The sequence below is a fragment of the Rhopilema esculentum genome, chromosome 18 (assembly GCF_057945365.1).
Source record: "Rhopilema esculentum isolate cy_ngs chromosome 18, ASM5794536v1, whole genome shotgun sequence".
Taxonomy (NCBI): domain Eukaryota; kingdom Metazoa; phylum Cnidaria; class Scyphozoa; order Rhizostomeae; family Rhizostomatidae; genus Rhopilema; species Rhopilema esculentum.
The window spans coordinates 4,664,321-4,689,359 of record NC_142832.1 but is presented as its reverse complement, the minus strand read 5'-3'; the positions used below and the strand labels follow the sequence as shown (position 1 = coordinate 4,689,359).

General features: G+C 35.9%; 1 protein-coding gene across 5 annotated transcripts in view; it reads right to left on the bottom strand.

Moving 5' to 3' along the window:
- The window catches only part of LOC135680970 (protein bicaudal C homolog 1), a 64,356-nt gene that overhangs the window by 4,811 nt on the left and 34,506 nt on the right, over positions 1–25,039 (bottom strand). For 4 of the 5 annotated variants that reach the window (XM_089113628.1, XM_089113630.1, XM_089113627.1 and 1 more), the window contains 24 exons: positions 24,492–24,562; positions 23,236–23,289; positions 21,481–21,603; positions 20,946–21,011; positions 20,438–20,482; positions 19,228–19,337; positions 16,333–16,432; positions 15,394–15,460; positions 13,656–13,729; positions 12,269–12,803; positions 11,529–11,636; positions 10,280–10,326; positions 9,407–9,442; positions 8,815–8,878; positions 8,042–8,114; positions 7,498–7,587; positions 6,855–6,891; positions 6,059–6,098; positions 5,327–5,430; positions 4,345–4,401; positions 3,383–3,535; positions 2,182–2,230; positions 1,018–1,077; positions 420–484 (listed from right to left, as the gene is read on the bottom strand). In XM_089113628.1, the coding sequence (XP_088969754.1) occupies positions 420–484; positions 1,018–1,077; positions 2,182–2,230; positions 3,383–3,535; positions 4,345–4,401; positions 5,327–5,430; positions 6,059–6,098; positions 6,855–6,891; positions 7,498–7,587; positions 8,042–8,114; positions 8,815–8,878; positions 9,407–9,442; positions 10,280–10,326; positions 11,529–11,636; positions 12,269–12,803; positions 13,656–13,729; positions 15,394–15,460; positions 16,333–16,432; positions 19,228–19,337; positions 20,438–20,482; positions 20,946–21,011; positions 21,481–21,603; positions 23,236–23,289; positions 24,492–24,562 (2,228 nt within the window). The remainder of the gene's footprint in view (positions 1–419; positions 485–1,017; positions 1,078–2,181; positions 2,231–3,382; positions 3,536–4,344; positions 4,402–5,326; positions 5,431–6,058; positions 6,099–6,854; positions 6,892–7,497; positions 7,588–8,041; positions 8,115–8,814; positions 8,879–9,406; positions 9,443–10,279; positions 10,327–11,528; positions 11,637–12,268; positions 12,804–13,655; positions 13,730–15,393; positions 15,461–16,332; positions 16,433–19,227; positions 19,338–20,437; positions 20,483–20,945; positions 21,012–21,480; positions 21,604–23,235; positions 23,290–24,491; positions 24,563–25,039) is intronic. The other variant, XM_089113629.1, reaches the window with a different exon arrangement.

Genomic DNA, 25,039 nt, shown 5'->3' with positions numbered 1-25,039 from the left:
AGACAATATACCATAGAGGAAACTGTAACCTCTATTTTGATCTAATTTGTGGATTAATCATACAAAACAAGGAGGTGGCGATGCAGATTCTTAATATTTTCTATGAACGAATTAACAAATTGATGGCATTATGAATTAACTGTGGTACTTGAGTCCAGAACAGCGTTAATCCTGCGGGTAATTTCCACAGGACTTGAAAACCTTCCCCAGAAAACAAGAAAATAAGGTGGGGTTCAGGCGTGGTACTTTTGTCCTCGACGTGAGGACTGCCATACTTTTAGGGCTCTGTGTAGGATCGAATCAACGACGGTGGTCGCCACTAATTGGTGCGAGAATCTTGTTAGGCCTTTAAACTTCAGACCGAAACATTAATTTCACTTATAATTTGGTCTTCGATAAGTGTTTAATATATTCCTTACCTCTTGTTCCACAAAAACATGTGAATATTTTCCAAGTCCTATTCGGCTGAACAAATCGCATAAATCTGTAAGAAATTGAAATTTTTTTAAAGGAAAGTCAAAAATCTTAGAACTAAACATGGGAAGCGCTGGGCCAGAGAACGGGTCAAATTCCGACTGAAACCTGCCCTGGTAATACTGATGATTTAAAATATTAGAAATGGCGGGAGATTATCAACCAAAAGAAATTACAGTCTTTTCACTTTAAAGGCGCTTAGAGACGAAGAGGTCAAGTTGTTAAAACGCTTGACTGTAGGGCTGAAAATAGCAGTTTCAAAGACAGGCTCGTCGTAAACTTTGGACACACGCTTCCTAAGCAGCAAATGGGCACCAAGTGACAACACTTGAGGGGGCTAAGGCCTCAAAGTGGAAAGAAATTGGCCACCTTAGTTCATCGTGCTATTGACCCAAGACAAGTTTTCTCTATCAGGCATTTTACGAATATATGGGTCGTGTATGGGACTCACCTTTACATATACCTTTACACATACAAAATAAAATATGTTGCAAAACTCATGGGAACAGTATATATAAGGTATGGATTTATTTTGATACATACCTGTCACTGCAGCTAGAGTGCCGAGGGATGATTCATTTGAGAGAACGTGGGTGAAGTCAACTGAAATGAAGACATCAACAACGCTACCAAACATGTTCCTGTTCAAGTCATTTTAACAAGATTAACGACGTATAACAAAATTAGACTAGTATTAGATATTTGATTGGTAAAAAGGATCAAAATGAAGTACAATTGAAAACATGCCACGGAGTACAATAAATAAGAGGGTTAAAAATTGATAGAATAGTAGATATAAATAATGAAACATGGTGGAAGGAATGGGGAAAGGATTGGAGTAGGTGTATGACAAGGAAAACGAGGAGATAGAATAACAAGACAAAAGCAGGACAGACAATAAGAAAAAGAGGGACAAGAATAAAAGGTAAGGACCAAGTTTGCACTTGAATCGGATGTTTAAAACGTTGAAGGAATATGTGAAACATGTTAGCTTTTTGTCGCTGCATAATACAGCATTTCATATTTCATTGATTTGAAAAGATTTTGAAGATAAGGAGACTAATCAAAATAAACTGGGAGGGAACGGGGAAGTAAAGGATACATCGTAAGTAATAAAGAAATATATCACAAGATATGAAAAAAAGAAAAAGATTATTGTTAGATGGTTAGTATCTTTCATATCACAATTTTTCTTGTGAGTTCTGCTCGTTTAAGATCTGAGAGGAACCATCGATTCGATCAAAATATCTGCAAAATCGTGAATCGTTGGACCTGAGAAACATAATTAAATACTTTGGGAATGCTACGAAATAAATAACCGAGAATCCACATCTCAAAGAATCAGCTGTCTCTATTCTTAAACAGGTATCTTTGCGCAAAGGTAAGACTGGCAATCTAGAAATAACGAGCCGTTGAAGCATTGTATTATTTTTTGAGACATTATCTTATCGTTGTTAGCTGGAAAGAGAGGCTTAAAATCTGGTAAAGTTGTTTGTTTACTCTGCTGGATATATTGGATTTTCAGCGTTATATTGCTATGCCGTTGGATGAGTCGATGGATCTATATTTGCAGTTTATGCTCGTTGCAAAAACACACATTTATTATTGCAAAAAACCTTTTCTCACTCTGCGGGATATAGCTACGACCAATCAAATGAATTACATCGAAAACTGGATGGCAATAATGAAAATAAAAAAACAACATACACGTACTGTTATTATTCAATAGCAATGCTGCATTTTCCATTCCTGGCTTCTAGAAGAAAAACAGTGATGATCGCTAACATTGCAAAACAACCACAAACAAAACTGAAGACACCAGGTCAATAGAGTTATGTGACGACGTCACAAAAATATATTTTTAGATCTTTTTAATTTGGATCTCATGACCTGAAAGAGCAACATGAAGAGCTTCCAAATGTGCTAAATCGGTTGAATGTGTTCCGAATTGGCCACGTGAACAACGGCAATTTCTCCATCAACCCTCTGCAATTTGGTCCCAGTTCAGAACTTCATGAACAGAGGAAAAAAACCAGTTTAATCCGTTAGCAAACTTTAAATCTTTCACTGATTTTGCATAGTTAGAAGCATTTCATGGTGTCCTTTTAGGTTATATGGTCAATATTCAAAAATATATTTTAATGACTTCACTTTATAGAGTAGCTGCATGTTGACGTCACAAAATACACTTAAAGAACGTGTTAACTTAGTCTAAAGCCTGAAGGACCACAATGAAAGACAATCAACTTTGCCAAATCAGCTCAATTAGCTGATATATGGGCAGTGAACGACCTGAATTTTGCAAACAGATTGTTGTTGTTTTGGATGGTGAAAATGTTTATAGCCAACGAAATTACAGTGGTCGGATGGAAAGGAGCCTGTCCTTATACGACCTTATTCAGCCAATAAGTAACCGATTTAGCTGATTTGTCCAAATTAAGGTATTTAGTGTTCTTCTCTCAGATTATATAGTCCAAATACACAAAATATAAAAGCAATTTTTATGACGTGGTCTTTTAGGCCAAACTTTAAAATTCTTACCATAGATTTCTAGAAAAAGGTGATAAGATTTCGCGCAATTTTCATAGAAAAAAGTTTTAATTACAGAAAATGATTAAATCTTAGGGACAAATATCTCGTTTTTGCTCAAGCTTGGTTCGATATAACGGCAAAAACCTCGGAGCCCGAATTTGGCCTAATGTTAACAAACGTCTATGAGCAACCTTTAACAACAGTAAGCATTTTGAACACAGCATTAAATATCCCTTAGCCAGTTTGAAATGGGGTTGATAAGTTCTTTTGTCAGTTTGCAGAAGATAGCAAAATAAGAGGGACAGGGAGTTATCAAATTGCTCATATCATAAACATGAGCAATTTGAGGAAAACAAAGTGAATCAAAAAGGCATACCCCTTCAAGTCCAGGTGGTGGACCACTGTTTTGCGTTCTTCTTAATGACATGTTTTCGGGGCCACTGAACGAAGAGCATGATGATGATGACGCATTTGAATGGTTGGATTCATTTGAAGAGGCAGAAGAATTCAGCGACTGAGATGGAGAATGCTGTAATTATCGAAAACGGAGCTTTAGAAAAGACAAATATTTGAAGAAAACGTATTAGTATTAATCCTGAAAAGTATACGGTTATACGACATCGCGTTTATGTAAAATATATCCACCATCCTTATTTCAAGCAGGGTGGCCTCATCAACTTAAAAAGCTTAAAGGCAATCTGTCACGACGTTGATTGGTTATAAGAACAAAGGGATTTCTATTGTTTCCAGTCCCCCTTTAATTTATCGCATTGTAAAAAATATGGCGGAGCGCTGGAATCGTGTTTAGGCTATTGTTCCAGCTATTGTTCTCGTTAAACAATCCACAACGAGACAGATTGCCTTTAAATTGGAACAAAACGTACACACTAAATTATTGTTTTGGAAACTTTAATCATAAATCTATAAACCTTTTCAATATTTTCATAAATTTTCACGATTCGAGAACTTTTTTCATGTTCTGTCTACAAGCAAGAACTATTGTCTGAGGGTTCCTTTAAAAAAATCTGGTAACATTTTTCTTTGAAAGAACTCTATGAAAACTCTTTAGATTTTTGGCCTTTGTGGGCATTTCTTCATGGGGAATAATGGGCAAAATAGGGCAATACACTTGTGCTTGCCGAAAGAAGACTTATTTAAAAACCATATATTCCTTTTTTCAATTACTAATAAATGCTCTTTGATCTCGTCATATGCGCAGTTAAATAGTTTTACAAATTTGGGAAAAATCAATCAGAGAACTAGATCAAAACATTTTCAGCAATTTGAATGTCACAGACTTTGAATAGGAAATGACGAGTTAAGAAAGAGAAGTCTCACCTGAAAATTCTCGACTAATGAATACTTGCTCGTCTGTGATTTGTTTGTCTTTAACCACTACGAGTAAACGTTCCATAGTTAAGCATCAAAACTATTAAATTCAGGGGTGGGTAATTATATTTATTGCAAGGGCCACATGAGAATCCTGAGCTGTGTTGGAGGTTCGAATGTGTGTTGGAGGACAGACAAACTTTATTCTTTTTTGTTATATTTAAAGTTGGTAAAATTTCTAGCTATGCATACTCAAGCTAATTAAAACCAACTAATTTAAAGATCGAATTCTGACTGTTCTGCCCTATTCCCGACGAAATGTCTCAAAACTTGTAAAGACTTTTTCTAATCCTATTTTCAAGATACCTAAACAAAATAGAAACAAAATGACAGTTACGAAAAGATTGTTAGTAGCTGGACATTATTTTTTAAATGCCTTTTGATAACCTGTAAAGATTTTTTCAAGCCTGCCCCCTTGCCCCTTTGTCGTTCCGGCATCCCTGGGTATAGTAATTAGAAGTAACAGTCAGTTAGGATCGGAATCAAATCTTTACATTATACAGGCTACGAAAACAAGTGAGAAATTCATTTAAAAAAACTAGAGTCGCCCAACATATGACACTTAAACTAAGGTTAAGTAGAGTTCTAAAAGAATAACAGAACCTTTGCTTACGTAGAGGTACCCAAGTCAGCTTAAACGAAATACCGAGCCAGTAAATTGGTAAGAAAAAGTTTCACTACTTTTTTTAAACTTGTTTTAAAAAACCGATCTAATTTCAGTGAATTTTTGCAGCCAATCAATCAATTTATGTCACGAATTTTCTGGTGATTCAAATTAGTTACTTTGAGATTTTTGCCACTTGTCTCCCCGCCGAGCAAATGGCTTTGAGGTAAAAACCCTTGCAAACCCCTACAACGACTTCTAATTGATATATTCTCTACAACCACTTTGTATGATTTCAGGCTTGCGATTATGCCAAGAATAACATACCAAGTCTTTAAGTGTTGACTCGGGCATCGATTTCGAAAAACCAAAGCCACTCCAGGTTCCAGTAGGCATTCGAACCTCTTCGTAATCAGTCTCATTGGTCATCGCTACAAAATTCGAGCAGGTGTTTCGAGAAAACATCGTAAAAAGAATAGTCAATTGTTGGTATCGTTTCCTTGAAGGAAAATGATCTCAACAAAAAGATAAATGTATGACACAAAACAACGGTGGGTTTCTCTGTATACTTCGCCACAAACCAGCAGTTTAGACTATTAATCGTCTTTAAAAATTCTTAATAATCATTAAACGATGTGTCTCAATTTTTTATCGCTTTATACGAAGTTTAGACAAGAATGAAATTGCTTTTATTGTATAAAAATGCAAAGGGGGAAAACTGAAAAATCTAGTAAGTAGAAATAGAAAATCTTATAACTTCCAACTAAAATGCACTTGAATTGTAAGTAACTAAGATTGAAAGGCTACGGATGGAAAGGTCAAGTAAAATATATACTTTATAGTAATTTTTAACAAAATTTTATTCCATCAGTTAAATTATATTCCTTAAAACTGAGAAACCATTTTATAAACATTCTCAAAATTTCTTATAAGCAAGATTTTTCACAATATCCATTCATTCAAAAATTGCTAAAACATATATAGATTAATAGCAATTACACAACCAGATGTTACGGGCTAAAAATAATACAAAAAAAGCCATATGGAATAGCAACGTACCTTTTGATGCCATTTGTCTTTTGAGCTCATAATCGGCAATCTGTCGAGAAAACCAATTAATTATTTAGAAAGACTTTCATGTCTCGTTCTTACTCTTGTTGTTATGCAACACAACATCATCTTATTTTGCAGATACTTTTGAGAGATTTTCTTCTTTGAATGCTTCGTGCCTCGTAAGCATGATATACATCAAATTTTATGCCTATAAAGTATTTACAAAACAAGCCTGATTGCAGCAGCCTATACAACATAACATATATCCTTTCTATAAATTGAACTATGCTACACCCAACTTGCGGTAAAGAAGTTTCGTTTATATTAACAGAATCAAAAAACAAAATAACAATGTATGCATTTCTTGGTGAAAAAATGAAGGCTCTTTACATCAAATTGAAGATAATTAAACCTTAATCAGTATTTTTTAAAACGAAAACTTTGGTTGTTTAGAATATAATCGCACAATGATACATTATTTTATCAGCAAGAAATGAAGAATGCTCGAATCATCATTTTTTAAAGTCCTCTTTTAATTTTGGCGATTAATTGTTTTCAATTATGTATTTGGCTTACAATTCATGTAAGAATAATCTTTTTTGCAACCAATAATTGATTTTGATTATCACTTTCAAACTATGTCTTGTTTTAAACTGAGCATTTCAAGATTTGATTTGTTACAATACTCTGGAGCTCTTATTTTCTAAGTTTTGCTTCTTAAAGAATCAACCTGTTTGTTTAATTGTTTATTTCATCTATTCATTCTAACAAAAAAATCTAAAATGTAAATAAAATTACATACATTGTACTTCTTTTTTCTGAATGGTAGTCGATCGATTCTAAAAGAAAAAAAAGAAGCACATGGTCAAAGATGTTAAATGTAGCCACCTCAAAAAATTACCACGCAATATCGTCTAAAATATCACATAGATAGCATTCTTCGAATTATAATTTTAGCATTCAGGAAAACGGAATTTGATTGAACCTGATAACGAAATCAGACAAACGAAACTATGAACAAAGAAGTCTTTCAAAAACAAATAAAGAAAAAGCAAAATATATAGGATATATCTCTAAAAATGGCCTAACTTTCAAGGTTTGTTTACAACCTTTCCAAATTCTGTAACTTCACCAACCTAGTCTCAATTTGTAATGGGTGCTTGCAATTGTTTCTTAGATTGTTGAAGGAAATTTACGGTAAAAACACAATCCTGAGTGTGGTGAAAACTCAGTTTATCGATTTAAATGTCATGGATTGCAAAAAATTGGTGTTTTATAAGTAAACAAACCATTTTTGGCCACGTAATGTGCTTTCCTGTCACAAACAAGTCATTGCTTTGGCTACTAAACATGCCAAGAAAAAAAGCCACCACAATGTTTCCTAAATTCGACTAATTTATTCAGAGAATCCACTGAGTTTGTTGCAATTTAGAAAAGCCACTTACAAATTCGATGTCTGAGAAAGACTGCCACTCATACTGAGCTCACTCTGCGAATCGCTTAAAACTGGGTCAGGTGAAATAGAATCATTTCCGCTGCAGAAAAAGAGATAACATATTTGATACCATCAAAATAGGGAACAATCAATTAACAAGTATATATGTAGGCCATTTAAGAACACCTTCAAATTCCATTAAATTTCTACACCACTTGAACGAGAAAGTAAATATACCCATAGTGATGTTGGGAAAACTATAGAAAAGTCAGCAGAGGACAGTTTTTCCCAGTTTGTTTCTTACGCTCAATTGTCATACATAAGCATCATATTCTTAAATAAAACTTGTTAAATTGGAGGTGGGATCTGGAGGGAAATGGCATGCCTTTTGAGACTTTCTTAAAATCAGATAATAAATCCAGATTACTTATAGGACTAGCATTTCACCAACGGGTTTCCAGTCAATGACAGAGGAAGACATTCCACACTCAGATTGGAAGAGGTTTCCAAGTGCTATCCATAAAGCATGAAAAATGACAAGAAATTAATCTTACGAGAATGGGGCGTTTCGCACTCCACCGAGCACCTCTATTGTAGGACGTGATCTGTTCCAAGAGCCATTGAGGGCTGCAAATTCAAAAATTGAACAATAACAAACACAGCTACCTTTTATAAATATGAACTTCAACGAACATGCAAAAAAAATGTATTTAAAGATGACCTTGTTTAAGTTAAAAATCGTTTTTCTAATATGAAAATCAGGCCTTAGCTGAAATGGAGCTGGAATTATATTTTTTGCGCTAAAACAGAATAGGCTAGACGTATTGACGGGTTTTAATCCGAAATAAGGCATAGAGTGAAATAGGTTTGTAAAGAGCTGCGGTTTCAGATATGTATAGTTTGGTTTAAAAAGCATGAGGTTTTTCACAGCAACCTGCTGTTTAGCAGAAAAATGCTACATCTCTTAGCATATTCACCTATACTTTTTTACAGCCCACAACACAGACAGTCAAAAATTCAAAAGAATTGTCTCAAAAATAATCTTGAACAGACGACAGTTTACACAAGAAAATCTCTCTAAATGTATTCGAAACAACACTGATCAATGGAATCACTGATTTAAAATTAGATTTAAAATACCTAAACTTGGCTGGGATAGCAAACAGATATTTTTGGACAGCGTTCACAAGAAAGTCCAAGAAATTCATTCAAAACACTAATCTTACTGACTAATTGTGCTGCTTAGTTGCAAATCGTTTTGATTATACCAAGCCTTGCAACCTCAAGGCTGACACCGACAAAAAGCTAGTGATGCAATTAAACTTACCCAAAGAATGCGAACTTTCTTGACCAGCTGTTGGTGAGAACCTAGATCCCACGGGCATCTGAATCTACGACGAAAAAAAAACAGACAAACCATCAGCCATAATCGTAGTTATAATGAATATCTATATTTTAATCTTTAATGTCCAAACTATTCAAAAAGCAAAAATTCGAACTTAGACTATGGTACCAACATTGCATGGTTGCTGCGACAGATGACTGTGATAATTATGGGTTGGCTTACCAGATGTATGATACTCCTCAATATGTCGTTCATTCTACTTATCTTTACGCACAAACGATCTATAATAGTATTACCGAAGATAAAACCTACAGAAAGACCTATAGATTATAGTTGTCTTGTTCTTTTGGTTGTCTGCTGCCCGATCACATAACTTAGGAGCACCAAGCTCCATAAATTTCAGCTTAGTACAATTTCCAATTTTTTGATTTGCTTTTTCTGTCTAGCAAAGATTAGCAGTGATGGTTTGTCATAGGATTTTTTGTGACTGTTCAGAAGAGACAAAAGTGTTATGCTTCATTAAGACTACAACGAAAAACTTTCAAAATGGTTTCTAAATTGTGGATTAACAAACCTTTTCTTTAGTATCACTGATGAATCTTCGTTTGCTCTGCAGAAACAAAAAAAGTAAATAAATAAAATTAAGGCAGATATCCTAATTTGAGGTTTTTGACAATACTCTGCAACATCAATCAAAATTTTAGTAGCTCTCATTTTAGGATTAATTCTATGAAAAATTTCGACTTTTTTATACAAACTGCTTTCTATTAAATAAGGCTGACATTATAAATCAAGGTGTAGCCGTTACGGTTGCTGTTTTCCAGTCTAAAGAAAAATTTTTATTCTCTTTATATGTCTAAAGATCACAACAATGTGAAGTACGATAAATCTGTAAACAAATAATCGATGACTGAGTCAATGCTTGACAACTGGGACTAAAGCAGAAAGGTAGACTAACAATAAATTTCAGGTATTCGACTTTATAGGGGTCAACGAAATCGCTAGCTTAGCAACCAATAGCGTTACAAAACACATTTACAAGATTCTCAAAATCTTTTTGCCGTCCTTTCATAAAGGAATTGTCAGAGTATTTTCTTCTGATCCTTTTTGGTTCTCATATAAAGACAGAGGTATAGTATGTCTATATACATAATGAGGATAAGTTAAAACTTTAACGAAATAGCCGCCACTATATGTCAAACGAGTCTGTACATACGACATGCTGTTTCGAAAACAAATTTCTCAACACCTGCGTTTAACTACAGTTGTAAATGGGAGGTGCAAAATTGACTCAAAAAAACTCTATCCTTGGAAATGCACTTTTCAATTTCCTATAACTCATTATATCACTCTTAAATATTTTGCATTTTCAAAATCGGAGCCTTATCAGCAGGCTAAACAATGTGGGGTTGCATGATTTTAGAGATTTTAACAATACAAGACTTACCAGTGCATCCGTGAAAGGTCCATTGTTTGGCTTTCTCAGTGCTGATACTGGTAACAAAAACGTGAGATTTTTAAGGAAAGTATAGCTTTCCATTGAAGGGTGTAGATATAATCTAAGTTCTTTTAGGAAGGGGCGGGCGGGTGTTATCATTTCAATAACTAAGTTAGCAGGTTCGCAGGTTCAGGGGCGGATCCAGAAAAGATTTGAAGGAGGGGCAGTTGGTAACGGGGGCGCTGAAAAATTTTCAGAAATTGAGGACGAGTGTACGCTGTATTCACTTTGTAAGGAAGTTCACAAGAATCACAAAAAATTTTTTTCAGCTGATTCTCATTCTTCTAAAGAGGCGCACAATTTCCAAAGACTTTCTTCAACTCGGTGAGGGAGGGGCAACTGCCCCTAGTTGCCCCCCCTTAAATACGCCACTGCGCAGGTTCGTAATGTATCTTAGAATATCATACTACATTTTCCAAGAAATAAATATTTGGGTAACGAGAATGTAAAGACCTAAATTAACGTTGCTTACGCGATATAACCTTAGTGGATCATCAAAAATAAAATCAACTGCAAAAGGATGGAAAATCTGACTTGATTTGTTTCTCTTAGAAGGCTTTAGGATATTTGCAAACTTTATGTACAAATGTAGCTTGCAAAACTTCTTGTTTACGTTACACAAGATCTTCAAAAATTCATTAGCCTCTGGTTTTTCATTTTAGATGTTCTTCAATTGATGTCAGCCAGGTAGCTACTATACAGGGATGGACAATTCAATCTCCCGCGCACCCGGGACGACCGGTTTATATCTGCGGGAGACTGCTTCTCCCGTGCACCCGGGACGACCGGTTTATATCTGTGGGAGACTGGGAGATTTTATATCGTTGTACAGGGTAACCGCCGGGCGGCCATATTTTTACAGGAATTGCTAACCACCGTCGCCTGAGTCCCCATTTGGGAAACCACATGCCATATGCGGGAGACCATTGAAAGAGCTGCGGGTCTCCCACCGAAGACCATCTATTTCCCGAATTATCCACCCCTGCTATGATTGTTGACTTTACAAAACACTGTTAAGGAGAAGAGGTAGGGTGTCTGTTACTTTTAATAGAACCTTGTCATTTTACAAATAACACTATAGATAAATGAAAGGAAGGAACAGGAATTGCAGGCTTATGTGTATTTCCATTGTTTATATGATGTCATGTGCATTATTTACATTATCAATAATTTTAACGATCTAAAATAGCAAGCTTACATTTTTCTGGGCCTCCTGATTTTTCCAAGCTTTCATTTCGAACTGTGGGTGATGAAGCTTCTCCGTTCATGCGACTGAGATGGCCAGTGCTGTTACTGCCTTTTATGCCTGCGACAGAATATATTGATTAACACCACCATTTTAAAATTAAAATCTTTAGTGGGCCTTAGCAAATGTTGATCAGTAGAATTACTGATATAAAGAAATGAAAATGCAAAATACACATTGAAAGAAACTTTTTACAAGAAAGACTTTTTAGGACTGGATCAAATATGGCAACATAATCTTTTCAGCAAGTTTCACGCAGTTTACCTGATAGCATATCTGAATACCTGTTAACTAGTACTGTATATAATTTCCCTCATTCATTGCTTTTACACTGGTCCATCTTATAGAATTTTTGCTCATAAAAAGCTCCTATTCAACATACACCTGGTCTTTTTGCACATATAAGCATTAAGTTACGTTACATCAGGAAGTTTAAGGACATGAACTGAAGAGAAGTGGCTCAAAAGATAAAAGCAAAAGGTTAATAGTGGTCACCTTTTAATATTGGTATGGGGGCATAACCATCCCTGAACACACCCAGCATTAAAACCTGGTGTTACCCGTGATAAACACCTGGTCTTATCTGTGAAAAAAACCTGGTCTTATCTGTGACAAAAACCTGGTCTTATCTGTGACAAAAACCTGGTCTTATCTGTGACAAAAACCTGGTCTTATCTGTGATAAAAACCTACCATCATTATTGTGGTCGTCGTGCTTGAACAAGGAGTCCACACTCATTGTGCGCACCAAATCACTGGATATCAATTTATCACTCGTTACAGAGATAGGTATCTCAGTTCTTTTCTGCAATTCACCAGAAGCCTGCGAATTCGGCGACTTTGATTGGTTGTACTGGCTTACAACCGGGTTGACCGTAAGCTTTAGCGGCGGGCCGTTCTGTGATACCGAGTTCGGACTGGTAGAGTTTGACTGCAGTGGACTCCCAAGCGGGCTTGAGGTGATTATTTCATTGTTGTTTGTGTTCACCGAATACGGGATTTGGAGTTTCCCGTTCATGGCTGGAGCAAGAAGGGCCGTCGGGAATTCATTTCCAGGCATTGGTATGCCAATTCTAGGCGAGTAAAAGTACGGATTGACCAACTTCATTGGTGGTGCTGGAAGTGGTACGGAAATCATCGGAGCCAGACTGAAGTCTTCTTTTACTAGAGTGCATCTCGTGAGGTACATATTATGCGCATTTTTCTCGATACCTTTCACGATGATCGACTAGATAGGGGCAATGAAAGATGTTAGTTTTTTTCAGATTACAGACATGAAAAGATAGATGCAAAAAGGTAGACTGCACCTCACACCCATAGTTTGGTGACAAGGCAAAATTTCTTTAAAGGGTAGGTCTATTTGCTCTCGCTGGTGGCGTTTATGCAATTTTCTAATTTCATCAAACCCTCTCCTGCTCGAGTGGCTTTTTTACACTTGAACGCATACTGACTTCAATTAAAGAGCAAATGAAAAAATCGTTCGAGATAGTGAATGCTTAAAATAGCAGTTATTCGACATGGGGAAGTCAACTGTACATCATCACAATAACACAACTCAAGTACAATACTGTCGCATATTGCTTGTGATGCTTTAGTGAACAGAAAAATTATGCACAAATGTCATTTTAATAGAAAAAGTCGATCAGAATGTTAGAATTTACACAACAATAAGAACAAAAACAATAAAACACTGCCAAGTGCGAGGCCTGACTGCCTTAAAAATCCGTTTTCAAAGGATCTCGAGAAACATATCGAAAAGATAAGGTCCACACAGCATAAACACGCTGTTAATAACGACACGTGTTTGTACATCAGAATCAAATTTGACAAAAGCATTCTTGTGGTAAATAGTGAAAGAAATGTTCCTGCAAACGAACGACGAAACCAGACAAGACATTGCAAGCCTTTGCCAAATATATTTGAGCATATGAATAAGAATAAACCATAAGGCTTGTGGCTTGCAAAAGGATCAGAAATTGACGACAGACATGGGTAGCAGCGATTAAGGCCCTATTTGTTGGCTTTTCGGCCAACGACCTCCGCCACAGTGATGGCATTTAATGAAGAGAGAAAGACTTACTTTGGTGCCCTGTCGTGGCTTCGATTTGACATTTATAAGAACATCGAGCTCTTCAATCAGCTTATTGATCAATCCTACAAAACAGAGTGAAGTTTTAAGAATGGTTATAATTTAGGCAATCATGGTGTTTTAAGCATGGTTATCGAGACCCGCACCAATACCTATTTAAAGATGGCTTCGAAAATGGCAAACATTTTACAAGATACTAAACGCTTTTTCGTCTCACAAAGCTGAGATTATAAAACGTCAAAAGAAGGGTCCGAAAGAACAACAATCAGTTGTAGATTGAAATAGGACAATTAGAAAAACGCAAGAACATGAATGGTATAGTTGTCCAATCAGTACCGTGTGCCTTTAGAAATTTACCACTGAAGTCCAATAGAGAAAACGAGCTCCTTCTGTCTAGACCTATTTAAATAACTATCTAAATCAATTTGTGGTACCTATTCAGATCAGGGAACAAACTAAACGACTCTAAAATTAAAGCCATTTACTAAACAGTTTTGTAGGCTATGATAGCAGATCTGCCTTGACATTCAACACGAGACGTAAATATCGGGTGACAGGCCACAAACTACAGATTTGTCACAAGAATCTCGGTAAGTCAACACCAAAAAAGCCACTACGATGAAAACAACATATCAAGTTATCTTTAATATTTGGCTTGCTGCTGTGTTATCAACCCATTTCTTCTCACTTTCTCCACACTTCTATTTATGAATTCACAAATTCATCAACGCGTGGTTTCTACAAAAACCCATCACTCTATCGGGAGCACATGCTGCCACATTGGTCGATTCTATTGATTCTAATCTTTGATACAGATATGGCTTTGTCTGATAAATGCATATATTAAAATGCTCGTAATTAATAAGCACATACATAATTTACAAACGCATGAAATCTTTTACAACATAACACAAAACCATTAGCTAGAAATGGGAATGATTAAAAATAAATGAAACATTATCAATTTTTTCCTAGTTTTTTGTTGCATGTTTTAATTCTTGATGAGATCCAACAAAATGTAAAATTTGGTAAGAATCAGGAAAAAATCTTATTATCTTTATTCATCATGAACAAATTTGCGGAAATGAAACATACAGCAAAATAAAAATGGTGATGAGTGTTTCTCAACTCGTTTGTGTGAAAGTCAAGCTAGTCTCATGTGCTCAAAATTCGCAGATAAATAAATCTTCATGCTGTTGGTGAACTTTGAGCTCGACGATTAATCTTAATTAATTCTTAAATTTCACCAATTTCGAGCCTCGAAATTTTTATAAATAATATTCTTATAAACCGAAAAGAGTGTAGAGAAGTGCGATTCAAAGTGCACCGGTTTTGGTTGTGTAATTACAAAGCTCCCCGGTTTTCTTGCGACCTACTTAGAAATATTATTTGTTCATGCTAGCTGAGTTACAAATATAAAATAAATATATGTATCAAATCTTCAAAATCTCAAAGTAGAGGAAATATACATTTAAAGTTTGCAGTGAACTCTCAACATTAATGGCCGCCACAAGCGGTGCTCAAGAAGCATAACGACGAACTTGGCCATTATCACTTGCATGCTAACATGTTTAAGCGCAGAGAAGGGCGGAGGAGCGGAGAAGTTTCCAGACCTGTATGGAGGCGTTGGCGGTCGATTGACCCCCGTTTTTAAAGGCCTGAATGAAGCCCAATAACAACTTTCAAAGGAAATTATCTTAAGCAAAATCCTTTAAAAAACATAACTTACTTGTATCTGAAACTAAGTCATCCTCGTCATCTTTCACTTCGAACATTAGGACAAGAGGCAGGAATTCCTGCAATAAAAATAGGACTAAATTGCAATTTGTATTTCAACAAAGACATTTGTTTCTAAGGGAAAAAATAGTCAGGTTGTCGGGACGCTAGTCGGAAGGTCATTGACTTGAATCAAGGGGGTACTCTACTTAGCTAGGGATATTTATTTATCACGCATTGCAAAAAGGCAACATTTCAGATCCTTAACCTGCAATGCATAACTTCAATGCAACAAACCTCTAGCAAGTGATCACATATATATCTAAAATATTCTACCATAACATCACTACAAATATGCGAATGAAATCTTTTCACTCGACAGTGAATTAGCAAAAAAAACATTAAAAGGCAATGAGGCAACTGTTCGTTAAACTTCAACACGCTCACAAAAAGCCCCTAATTTTTTCAGCACGCAATAAATTCCCCATTACATGACAAGTACATGACAAGAACCCTATCTTTTAGGCACGCAATAAGAATCCAACATACGATTACTAAATGAAGATGCCCCTTTCAAATACATTTTAGATAAGGAAGTTAAAATTTTAAAATTATGCAAATCCTTGAAGCCTTTAAGCTTAAACAAATTCAGGTTGCTCGAATTGCGAATGCTCCAATTTGCTAAAACACACAAGAACCCAATCGAAAAAATAAGCTGCTTTACAAAATTGCAACCTTCTTATCCATCAATCGACTGTTGATTGGTGTATTCATCTTGACCATTGAAAGTCTTCATTAGCAAACAAGACATGTCAGACTCACGTTTAATCACTAGTTTACCTTACGAAGATGGGCAAGGCTTACATAATACTGGAAGAGCCAATCGTTGTAAACAAACGTCAATTGAATTGAATTAATCTGAATTGAATTGAATGAAATGAATTCACCCTACCATTAGCTGTATTTTTGCGGTGATTGCCGACTCAATAGGGCCAGTTATAAATACGGTGCTTTTCTTCCCTTGAATGCCATTCTGATCAGGGAATTGTATACTAAAATGGAATAATACCAATGAAAAAGCAAAAAACATGGGTTGCTATGGAAAAAAATTTACTCAGTGGAAGATACTTGTCTAGAAGGTGACATCTAGATGGTATTTAGAAGTTTTTAAAATATTCTTGAATAAAAAGGGAACTTGAGAATGCAGTAAATCTGATGTGATCAGCAAATATAACGAGCAAACTGATGATTGCTCATAACAAAATAGGCTGCATCTCTGCGTATTTGACGCTCAAGATCTCATCAGATAAAACATTCCCACACTACATGACGTTGAAGCCATATACAACAGTGATGCATCGTTAAACGTGCTTAAAGAAGCTGTGAAAGAGAAGCTGTGAAAAATAAGGTGCGAACAATTTCGAATGAAAAACATGTTTTCGCACAATTATTCCACCATTGAGCGAAAGATAAACCCGTTAGAGAATTTGATGTTAAACATCACGACAATACAGAGCCTGTCTTAAATCTGGTTCCAGGAGTCCGGCTTGTTAATTTCGGTGGAAGATACTGTCAGTGGAAGAAAATTTCTGTTTCTAGGCAAGTCAATATACTTATGAGCATTATACCTAAAAAAACCGAGGTACAATTTTCATTGAAGAGGTGATTCAGACAACTTATCAACGTGATTAAGGACTACCGAACACGGAGCAACATTTACATTCTTTTTTATAAGTACCAGTAAATTCAAGTTCAGGCTGAGTGTTCTTAATTTTTTCGAAAATCTGAGGCTGGATTGTTCTTAATTTGTTCTTAAATTAAGAGGGTGTAAGCAGTGCTATTGCTAGCTTTTTCGCTCTAAGGAGGTGTCCAGGCCTTATTCGCCAACAAAGTGACTGAGACAACCTTCATTTGCCTACAAGTTTAAAAATTCACCGAAAAAGCACCCACACATTGCTAAAAATCCTAGTTTTTGAGACGTTGTTCAAAATTGCATTTTACAACAGCTCAGTCTCAGCTTGTTCTTAAATCGTTCTTAACTTTTGACAAATTTTGAGGCTCGTGTTCTTATGAAACTGTTCTTATAATAAAGAGTATAGAGCTGAAGTCCAAAGGAAGTTGGCAAAGTCCAGCTGGTTGTGCTCATAGGTGGGCTTCTGACTTGTCCACAAAAGAAACGGGTGCAGCGTCTCTACAACGGGCGGTATCAATAAATGCAGTGTCATCCGAACAAGCCGCTATATTTATCCCAATCTATTGTCAAGAGTCACGTGATATCAAATCTGTTAAGGCCGGTTTCCACTTGTTTCGCTCTGGTCGCGCGACTTGGCGAAAGCGAATCAGCAAATCAGCGAATCGGCGAAATAGGCTGCATCTCTGCGTATTTGACGCTCAAGATCTCATCAGATAAAACATTCCCACACTACATGACGTTGAAGCCATATACAACAGTGAATGAATCGTTAAACGTGCTTGAAGAAGCTGTAAACAATTTCGGATGAAAAACATGTTTTCGTACAATTACAACAGTCGTTTAGTTTCGTTTTAACATATGAATTATGCTGAGAGTTAATGAAATGATCGATCTATGAATATCCAAACGAAATGAAGTCTGTTTATCTTGTCTCTCTCCTTGCCGAACCTAAACGCAACTGTTACATCATCAAAACCGCAGTATGTACTGAATCACGTGCTTTGATGAAGCTGAATTTCTTCGGTTGCACATGTTCTGCACTCGTTTACTATTTAAAGACTAATTGCTAACAATGGGCCTTTGCTGCTTGGGATGCTTGCGTAGCGCAATGGCTCATTGTTAGCAATAAGTCTTTAAGAGTCATTAAAAATCCCATTAGCACTGGAATTGGGTATCAATAACTGTGACAGTCTACAATAAGAAAGGGATCTTAATCGCATTACGCACAGCTAACCATAATTCTGTTGATGAGAACAAGCCACGTGCTTTTGAAGAAAAAAACTAATTTTACGGCGGAGAGACCTACTTATTTGTTTGCTTAAACTCAATTTTTGATCAGAAACCGTCTATAAGGTGTTCTATTTCATGTTATCGCGTGTTCTTGTGTTTAAAAAAAGTAACACTTAATCATTAGGTGTACAAAAAACTTTTAGGAAACACTTAAGAAGCACTGAAATCAACAAAAAAATAAGAAAATGAATGCTTATCTTGAGCTTAGTTTCTTATGAAAAATGAGTGTAGCTATTTTGGCAAAAAATTCTTGGCAAAAAATTGCTAACTAGTCGACAAAAACATTCAAAGCCATTATCTGTGGCGTCAATAGTTCCGAGGACAAAATTTACATCTCGTGGGGACAGAGCATTTTGTACTGCAGCCCCTAGGCTCTGGAACAAACTCTGTTGAAATTAGATCTCAGAGCGTCTATACTTTCAAAACAAGTTTAAAAACGTATCTATTTGATAATTATTTTAATATATGAATAACATTTCTTTTAGCTATTCTTGCTGTAATTTAAAAACTTTTTTACACTAATTTGTTTAGCGCTTTGAATATAGGTATATAGATTTTAGCGCTCGATAAGTGTGTAACGTAAGAAACTGACAGTGCGCATTTGATGTCATGTTAGATGGCACATCTTTAAAATCATGTGTTTTCTTATGGTGTCATTAGGCAATGCTAATCAATGACGTAATGCTTGCACTCGTCATGTGATGACATGTCATGGTATCAATAAATTGGAAAACTGTGATTGCTTTAGATCAAAGAATTGGAAAATGCACTAGAGACACGTCTGTTTTTGTTGTCCGTTTCTGCCCGGTCATAACAAGTGCATTTTTATTACTTTATTTTATTATTATTACGACTCATACAGACCTTGCTCCTGTGTGTTGCATGATTTGCTTTATGTTGCTGCCATTTCGCCCGATTATAAAGGTATGATGCTTGCAATCAATCTCTATTTGTGTCGTAACTGGGACAGTCACCTACGAGTAATAGTTGGAACAACTTGATTAGAGAATGGCAGGCGACGAACCTAACGAAGAACGGTTGTTGGGTAAAATACAAATGAGAATGATAGTAGGGTTGTATTAAGCGTGAACATCACAGTTGCAGCTAGAGCCGACCTATTATTTGCACAAAAGCGCGAGAAAGAAAATATGTACGAGCATACACGATTAAAATTTATGATCACAAGTAATAATCCTCTAAAAAAAAATTTATGAGAAAATTTGAGAGAAAATTTTGTTGTGTTAGGATGATAATGGAAATTTTTTTTCGTGAACGTTCTCTCGGTTAGACGACCTTTTGACAGTTAGTTCACGACATCTTGTACACGTTAAGCTCTTAACGGATAAATGCTACATTGATGCTTCGAGTTAATATAGGGTTGATGGTCACCATAACTTCAATGGCCTTTCGCGGCTTAATTTCTATGATTTCATTTTCTCCTCGCGAAAAATACAATTGCTGAAAAGCGACAACGCTTCATTAATTCGGCCATTTCTATTCAGTTTGCAGTGTTTAATAAACTTTTGTAATTTTTTTACTTTTTCGAAAACCATAAGGGCCATCTCACAAAGACAAATTTCTTTTCATATACAGGTGATTTTCATATGAGGCTTCTGTGAACATTGTCTGCTTAGAGCCGTCAACATAGAACTCTACCTAGTAGAAACAACCGTAAGTTTTAATATATTGATTTAATACTTTGCTTATGCTGCTGTTCAAAAAGGAAAACTTTGTTTTTAGTTGTTCATGATATTCAACCCTTACACTTTGGTTACTTGCATCAAGAGAGGACGCAGCCTTGGTTGCAGGCGACACCCTGACAACCGTCCCATTTTTTGGCAAAACCTGCAACGGTCATATTTTTCTCTTGATCCGCTCTTGACTGGGTAATTTCCAATTCCAACTCCCCTCCAATTCAAACACAAGAAGTCTGTATATGGAATAACTACGCAATTAAACATCCAGGGAGGCCAACAGGGCAGTTTCAACAAAATTGCTTGTATACCAAAGCAAGCTTTACAATAAGATTGAACGTTGCAATAACGTAAAGTTTGAGCTACAAAAAGGCACGTACCGGCAAAGTTCCCGTTAGGTGCTCAAGCAATGTTAGAACAGCATCCTAAAGCAAGATAAAATAGCTAATGTTATATGAATATCTTTCAGAATAGAACTCATGCACTATAAACAACGGATATATACCTTTCAGACCGAGGGCGAGGCATATTGAGGTGAGGGATGCTTCTTAGGTCACTTGACACCCAGCTTAATAACTGGTGCACGTGTGTTTATCCAAAATTTTAGCATTATAGGAAATGCCTCAGAAGATGCAAAAAACCACATTAGCTTACGATGTCATAAAGGACGCATGCGCCAGGGGGGGAGGGGACACTAGCCTCCCTTGACCTCGCGAAATTGAGCATTTTGATTATTTTACTATTGTTTCGCCCTTTTTCTTCGCGCTTTGCCCCCATTGCCCTCTTTGAGTGCAGGATTTCCTGGTTGCTAATACCCGAAATCTCTCAAAAACAGGCTTGAAGCTATATAGCTTAAAGCTTAAAGCTTAATGCAGTTTAGCTACATACCCTTACTGCGATAGGGTCCGAGTGTAGACCTCTGACTGTTCCAATGAAGCCGTAAGCACGTGGTCGCTAAAAATATAACATTTGTTATAAGCATAAGCGTATAATCTTGATTGGCTGCGAAAGGAATAGCGCAAGTGGGATATCCCGTCCTATTAAGCCAATCAAATTGCGAGAAATGTAGAGGAGAGGTTCTGGTTCTACGTTTTTTGAGAAATCTCGTAGATATCGGAAAATATTGGAAAATATAGGAAAATAATGAAATCCATGGTATTTCAAACGAGAAAGTTTCAAATTTTCGTTTCCTTCCCACCAAAGTTTTCTCCCCACAAATATAAACAGTAATACTCTCATCCAAAAGGGACCAACTAGTTAAAAGTTTAAAAGGCTGATAAAGAAATTGTTGACGAAAAACGTTAATGGAAAGCAGGAAGATCAGCCCAGATTGGCTGTTTCTTTTAAAAAACCAAATACAAATGAAATATCATCGTTTAGTAAAAAGATTAAAAATTAGCATTGATTCTTAACTCCTTCATACCTGCTTGAAAGTTATGCTAACATTGTATTTTTGCGCAATACTCTGGATTGCTGTAGAAGTGCTATCGGGTACAGCCAAGCAATTTTGTGGCACTTCAAACATGAGAACAATCGGAAGCAGTTCCTAGAAAAAGAATGAAAGCCATTTAAGAGAATGCCATGGTAAACAAACTGACAGTCTACCAGATGACAATCAGAGCCAATGGCACACTGAGAGGCGTATTGAGACACTCTCAATTATTAATGCTAGATTTTCCCAATAAAGAATAACACGCTATAAATTAAGAATAAGTTCAGATTTATGGATTAGCACCCCTTTTTCATTAAGATCATGTTTCTAGATATGGTATTTCTATCCCAAACTGTATTTGCAGTACGTCACTCCTTTTGCCTCTGCAGATCAATTTTATTTTTACTTCGATGAAACGCCAAATCCCAGCAGTCTGCTAGCTGACAATCAGTGCCACTGGTACGCCAGAATTAGGGGTAAGAGGCTGCGAACCAAAAGAAACCGCCGAGAGTATAGCTTGATGTCTAAAATATATCTTCTGCCTATCTCCTCAGAATCCTACTCTCTCTGTTCAATTGGCATTGGCATTGGTCGCCCGTCATAAACCTTAATACAACATCTACTATGCCTGAAAAAGTTCACTGGCGCATCTAACGACTTGGTCTTGTTTTTTATGGTTTTTAATTCTCTATCCAGAATACTACATCTGTCACTTCTCCTTTCCCCAAAATGAAGAGTGCTTAAGTGAATAATATGCAAAGAGCATGAAAACAAGCTTTCTACTTTTCTTAAAATTTTGCGAAAAAGATAAGCTTTTCCAGAGATGGGGTGTTTAAATTTTATCTCTTTTTTATTAAAATCTTATTTCAACACGATATCCCATCAGAAACTCAAGTATAAATTATGAATAAAATTTATAATGGAAGAAAAAAATTTAAAAAAATTATTTAATAATATGAGTGAATTGCATTTTGAAGAATCTAGAGATCTGATCTGAATCTAGAGCAAGCCACTTCAGGAACAATAGTCTGCTTCATTATAATAATTAATTCTAAAATATGGCTTCAAAACACACGTCGAAACTAAAATGTTGATGGTTTTTAAGCTTTTTGATTGCAACCAAAAAATCACTGGAAAACGATTATATGCATATGGTAGAACTCCGCACTTGATGTCATCTTTTGTTAAATTCAAAATATATCTGCTGTCGGATTTCACAACCAAAAAAATATGCTTTCAGAGATGTATGCTCATTGCATTGAAAGAGAAACATTATAGGCAAAGATGAAAACCATGGCAAAAAATCTTGTTTGAAGGCACCCAACAAAGACAAACAGCCTTTCTAAAAATTCTTTCAAAGATTTGTCCAAGAAAAGATAAGCTTCACAAATTTTTCTTCAAAGCGTTTTGAAAAGCCACTTAAGAGCTGTTATAGCAGCTTCTTTGGTTTCACAAGTCTTCTTTCACGGTGTGTTATCTGAAATTATTCCTCCTACTTTGCTTTGTAGCAAAAATTTTCACATTTTCCCAGAACTCTTAGACATTTTCTCTGTGCGTCTACTTTATGCCATACCTCCTTCTTTGTCCTTTCTAAAAATATTTCCATAGCTTTTGCCAGAGAGGAATGGCGGAGAATCGTGCAGTCATCAAAGTCCAAGGACTATGGGCTCGACTTTTAGAATGAAAGAAATGAATGAATGCTATACGGTAGAGATCTAGTAGTAAGTAAAACAGCTAGAAACATACCCTGATTTGTTTACGGGCAGCTTCAACCCCATGAGGATGCCCAGCGATAGAAACCTAAAGAAGGAAATTCATGTCACTCTTGAATATGTTAAAATAAACACGCTTTTCTACCTTGTATACGAAGGTTGCTGTCATAATGTGCTCGATGCCATATAGGCAGAGCTGTTCAAATTTTAGTGTATAAAACAAGGCAACTCTGAGTTTCACGCTTAATGTGATCATCAGGTAAATGTTGACGGAAACTAGGACATCGAAAATAGAAACTTTGCTTATTAATTGCTATCTTGGCTCTCAAAATTGGAAATTAAGTTTGATAATGCAAGCGCAGTGAACGTTCCGAGTTACATGTTTGGGTAGCCTTTTCTCCACTATTTCCTAGGCCCAAATATCCAATTTTGGGGTACATTATCTGAGTAGTTTCCCCCGAACCGTCCATAATTTCTGCCACTGCATGCATAAGGGAAATCCAAAAGAAAAACGGGGTATTACAGGACCCGGAGTAATAGAATGCCTACAAATTGATACGGGTGAGCTAAGTTTTTTGGATATGCGTTAAAGGCTCTGAACAGATACCAAAGTGGCTTAGGCCATCTGTCAAACAACGATTGGCCAGTTAATAAGCGTGATACAACTCAGACGCTAAATGATTGGCTATTAGTTGATTGACAGATGTCATAAGCCAATTCAGTATCTGCCGATTGCCTTGAAGGAAAGGAGTAACGGGCAAGGTAGAGAGATGCAAAAGCTATGAAAATTTTGAAAAAATGCAAGAAGCTACTAAAAGAGGGTGGAAACTACACACAGCTAAAACCAAGAGAAAAAGATAGGGTATATGGTACACATGACAAAGGATTGGCGAAAGTTTGGGTACAATTAAGGGGGGGGGGGGGGTCACAAAAAAAGTTAACAAAAAAATATAAAATTGAGGGACGTATCATTCCTTTCAAACAACGTACGATGTTCTTCTAAACAATAGGAATTTAGGGATTCTTTGGGGGTTTTTCTCGAAAAAAAATTCTTTGAAAGGCGTACTAGATTTTCGTAGAGTGAAATGCCCCTTGGATAAAATATACAAGGTAAGATTAGAACACAATATCTTGAGACTCTCTGTATGTCTTTCGTATGGAAATTGAATACAGTAAAACACACATAAAAGGCAAAAAATCAGCTTGGAGGTTCGCAAACTTCAGTTTTTATGCTGGTTTTTAATGTACCTAAAACATGAGAGTTTACTGAAGATGGAAAAAAAGTTAAACCTGGTTGCTCTTTTCTGATGAAGTTCTGTTTGAATCAGGAAAATGTATATGGCATCCTGTCTCCTGCATAACTAGAGAAAAATAACATTTCAAAAGGAGGTGTTAACATAATTCTTTTCTCGTCATAAATATGGTTGCAAAAAATTTGAAGATGCTTGAGTTCCCATGTTAAAAATTTTAAAGTTTTCACAACTTCATATCTTGAGATTCAATAGAGTTAGTGTAAGATGAATGAATAATAGAAAAAAGAAATCATATGTTTAGAAAGAATTACAAAAATATAGCTTGATAACTGAATTAATCCTACTTTCATTGATTGTTTGTTGAAATTTCCATATACAGAATTCATAGTCATTCGTTTCATTTCATTTGATTTCATTTGACTTCATTTCAACAGGGTTATAAATACATTCACCACATTTAAATAAACTGATTTATAATGTGCCCTGCTTAAAACCTTAACTAGATTGATTATATCCATGAAATAAAATTGAAGGTTCCAATCGGCATACGTATGTACCTAACGTTGATTGAGATACATCATCCTC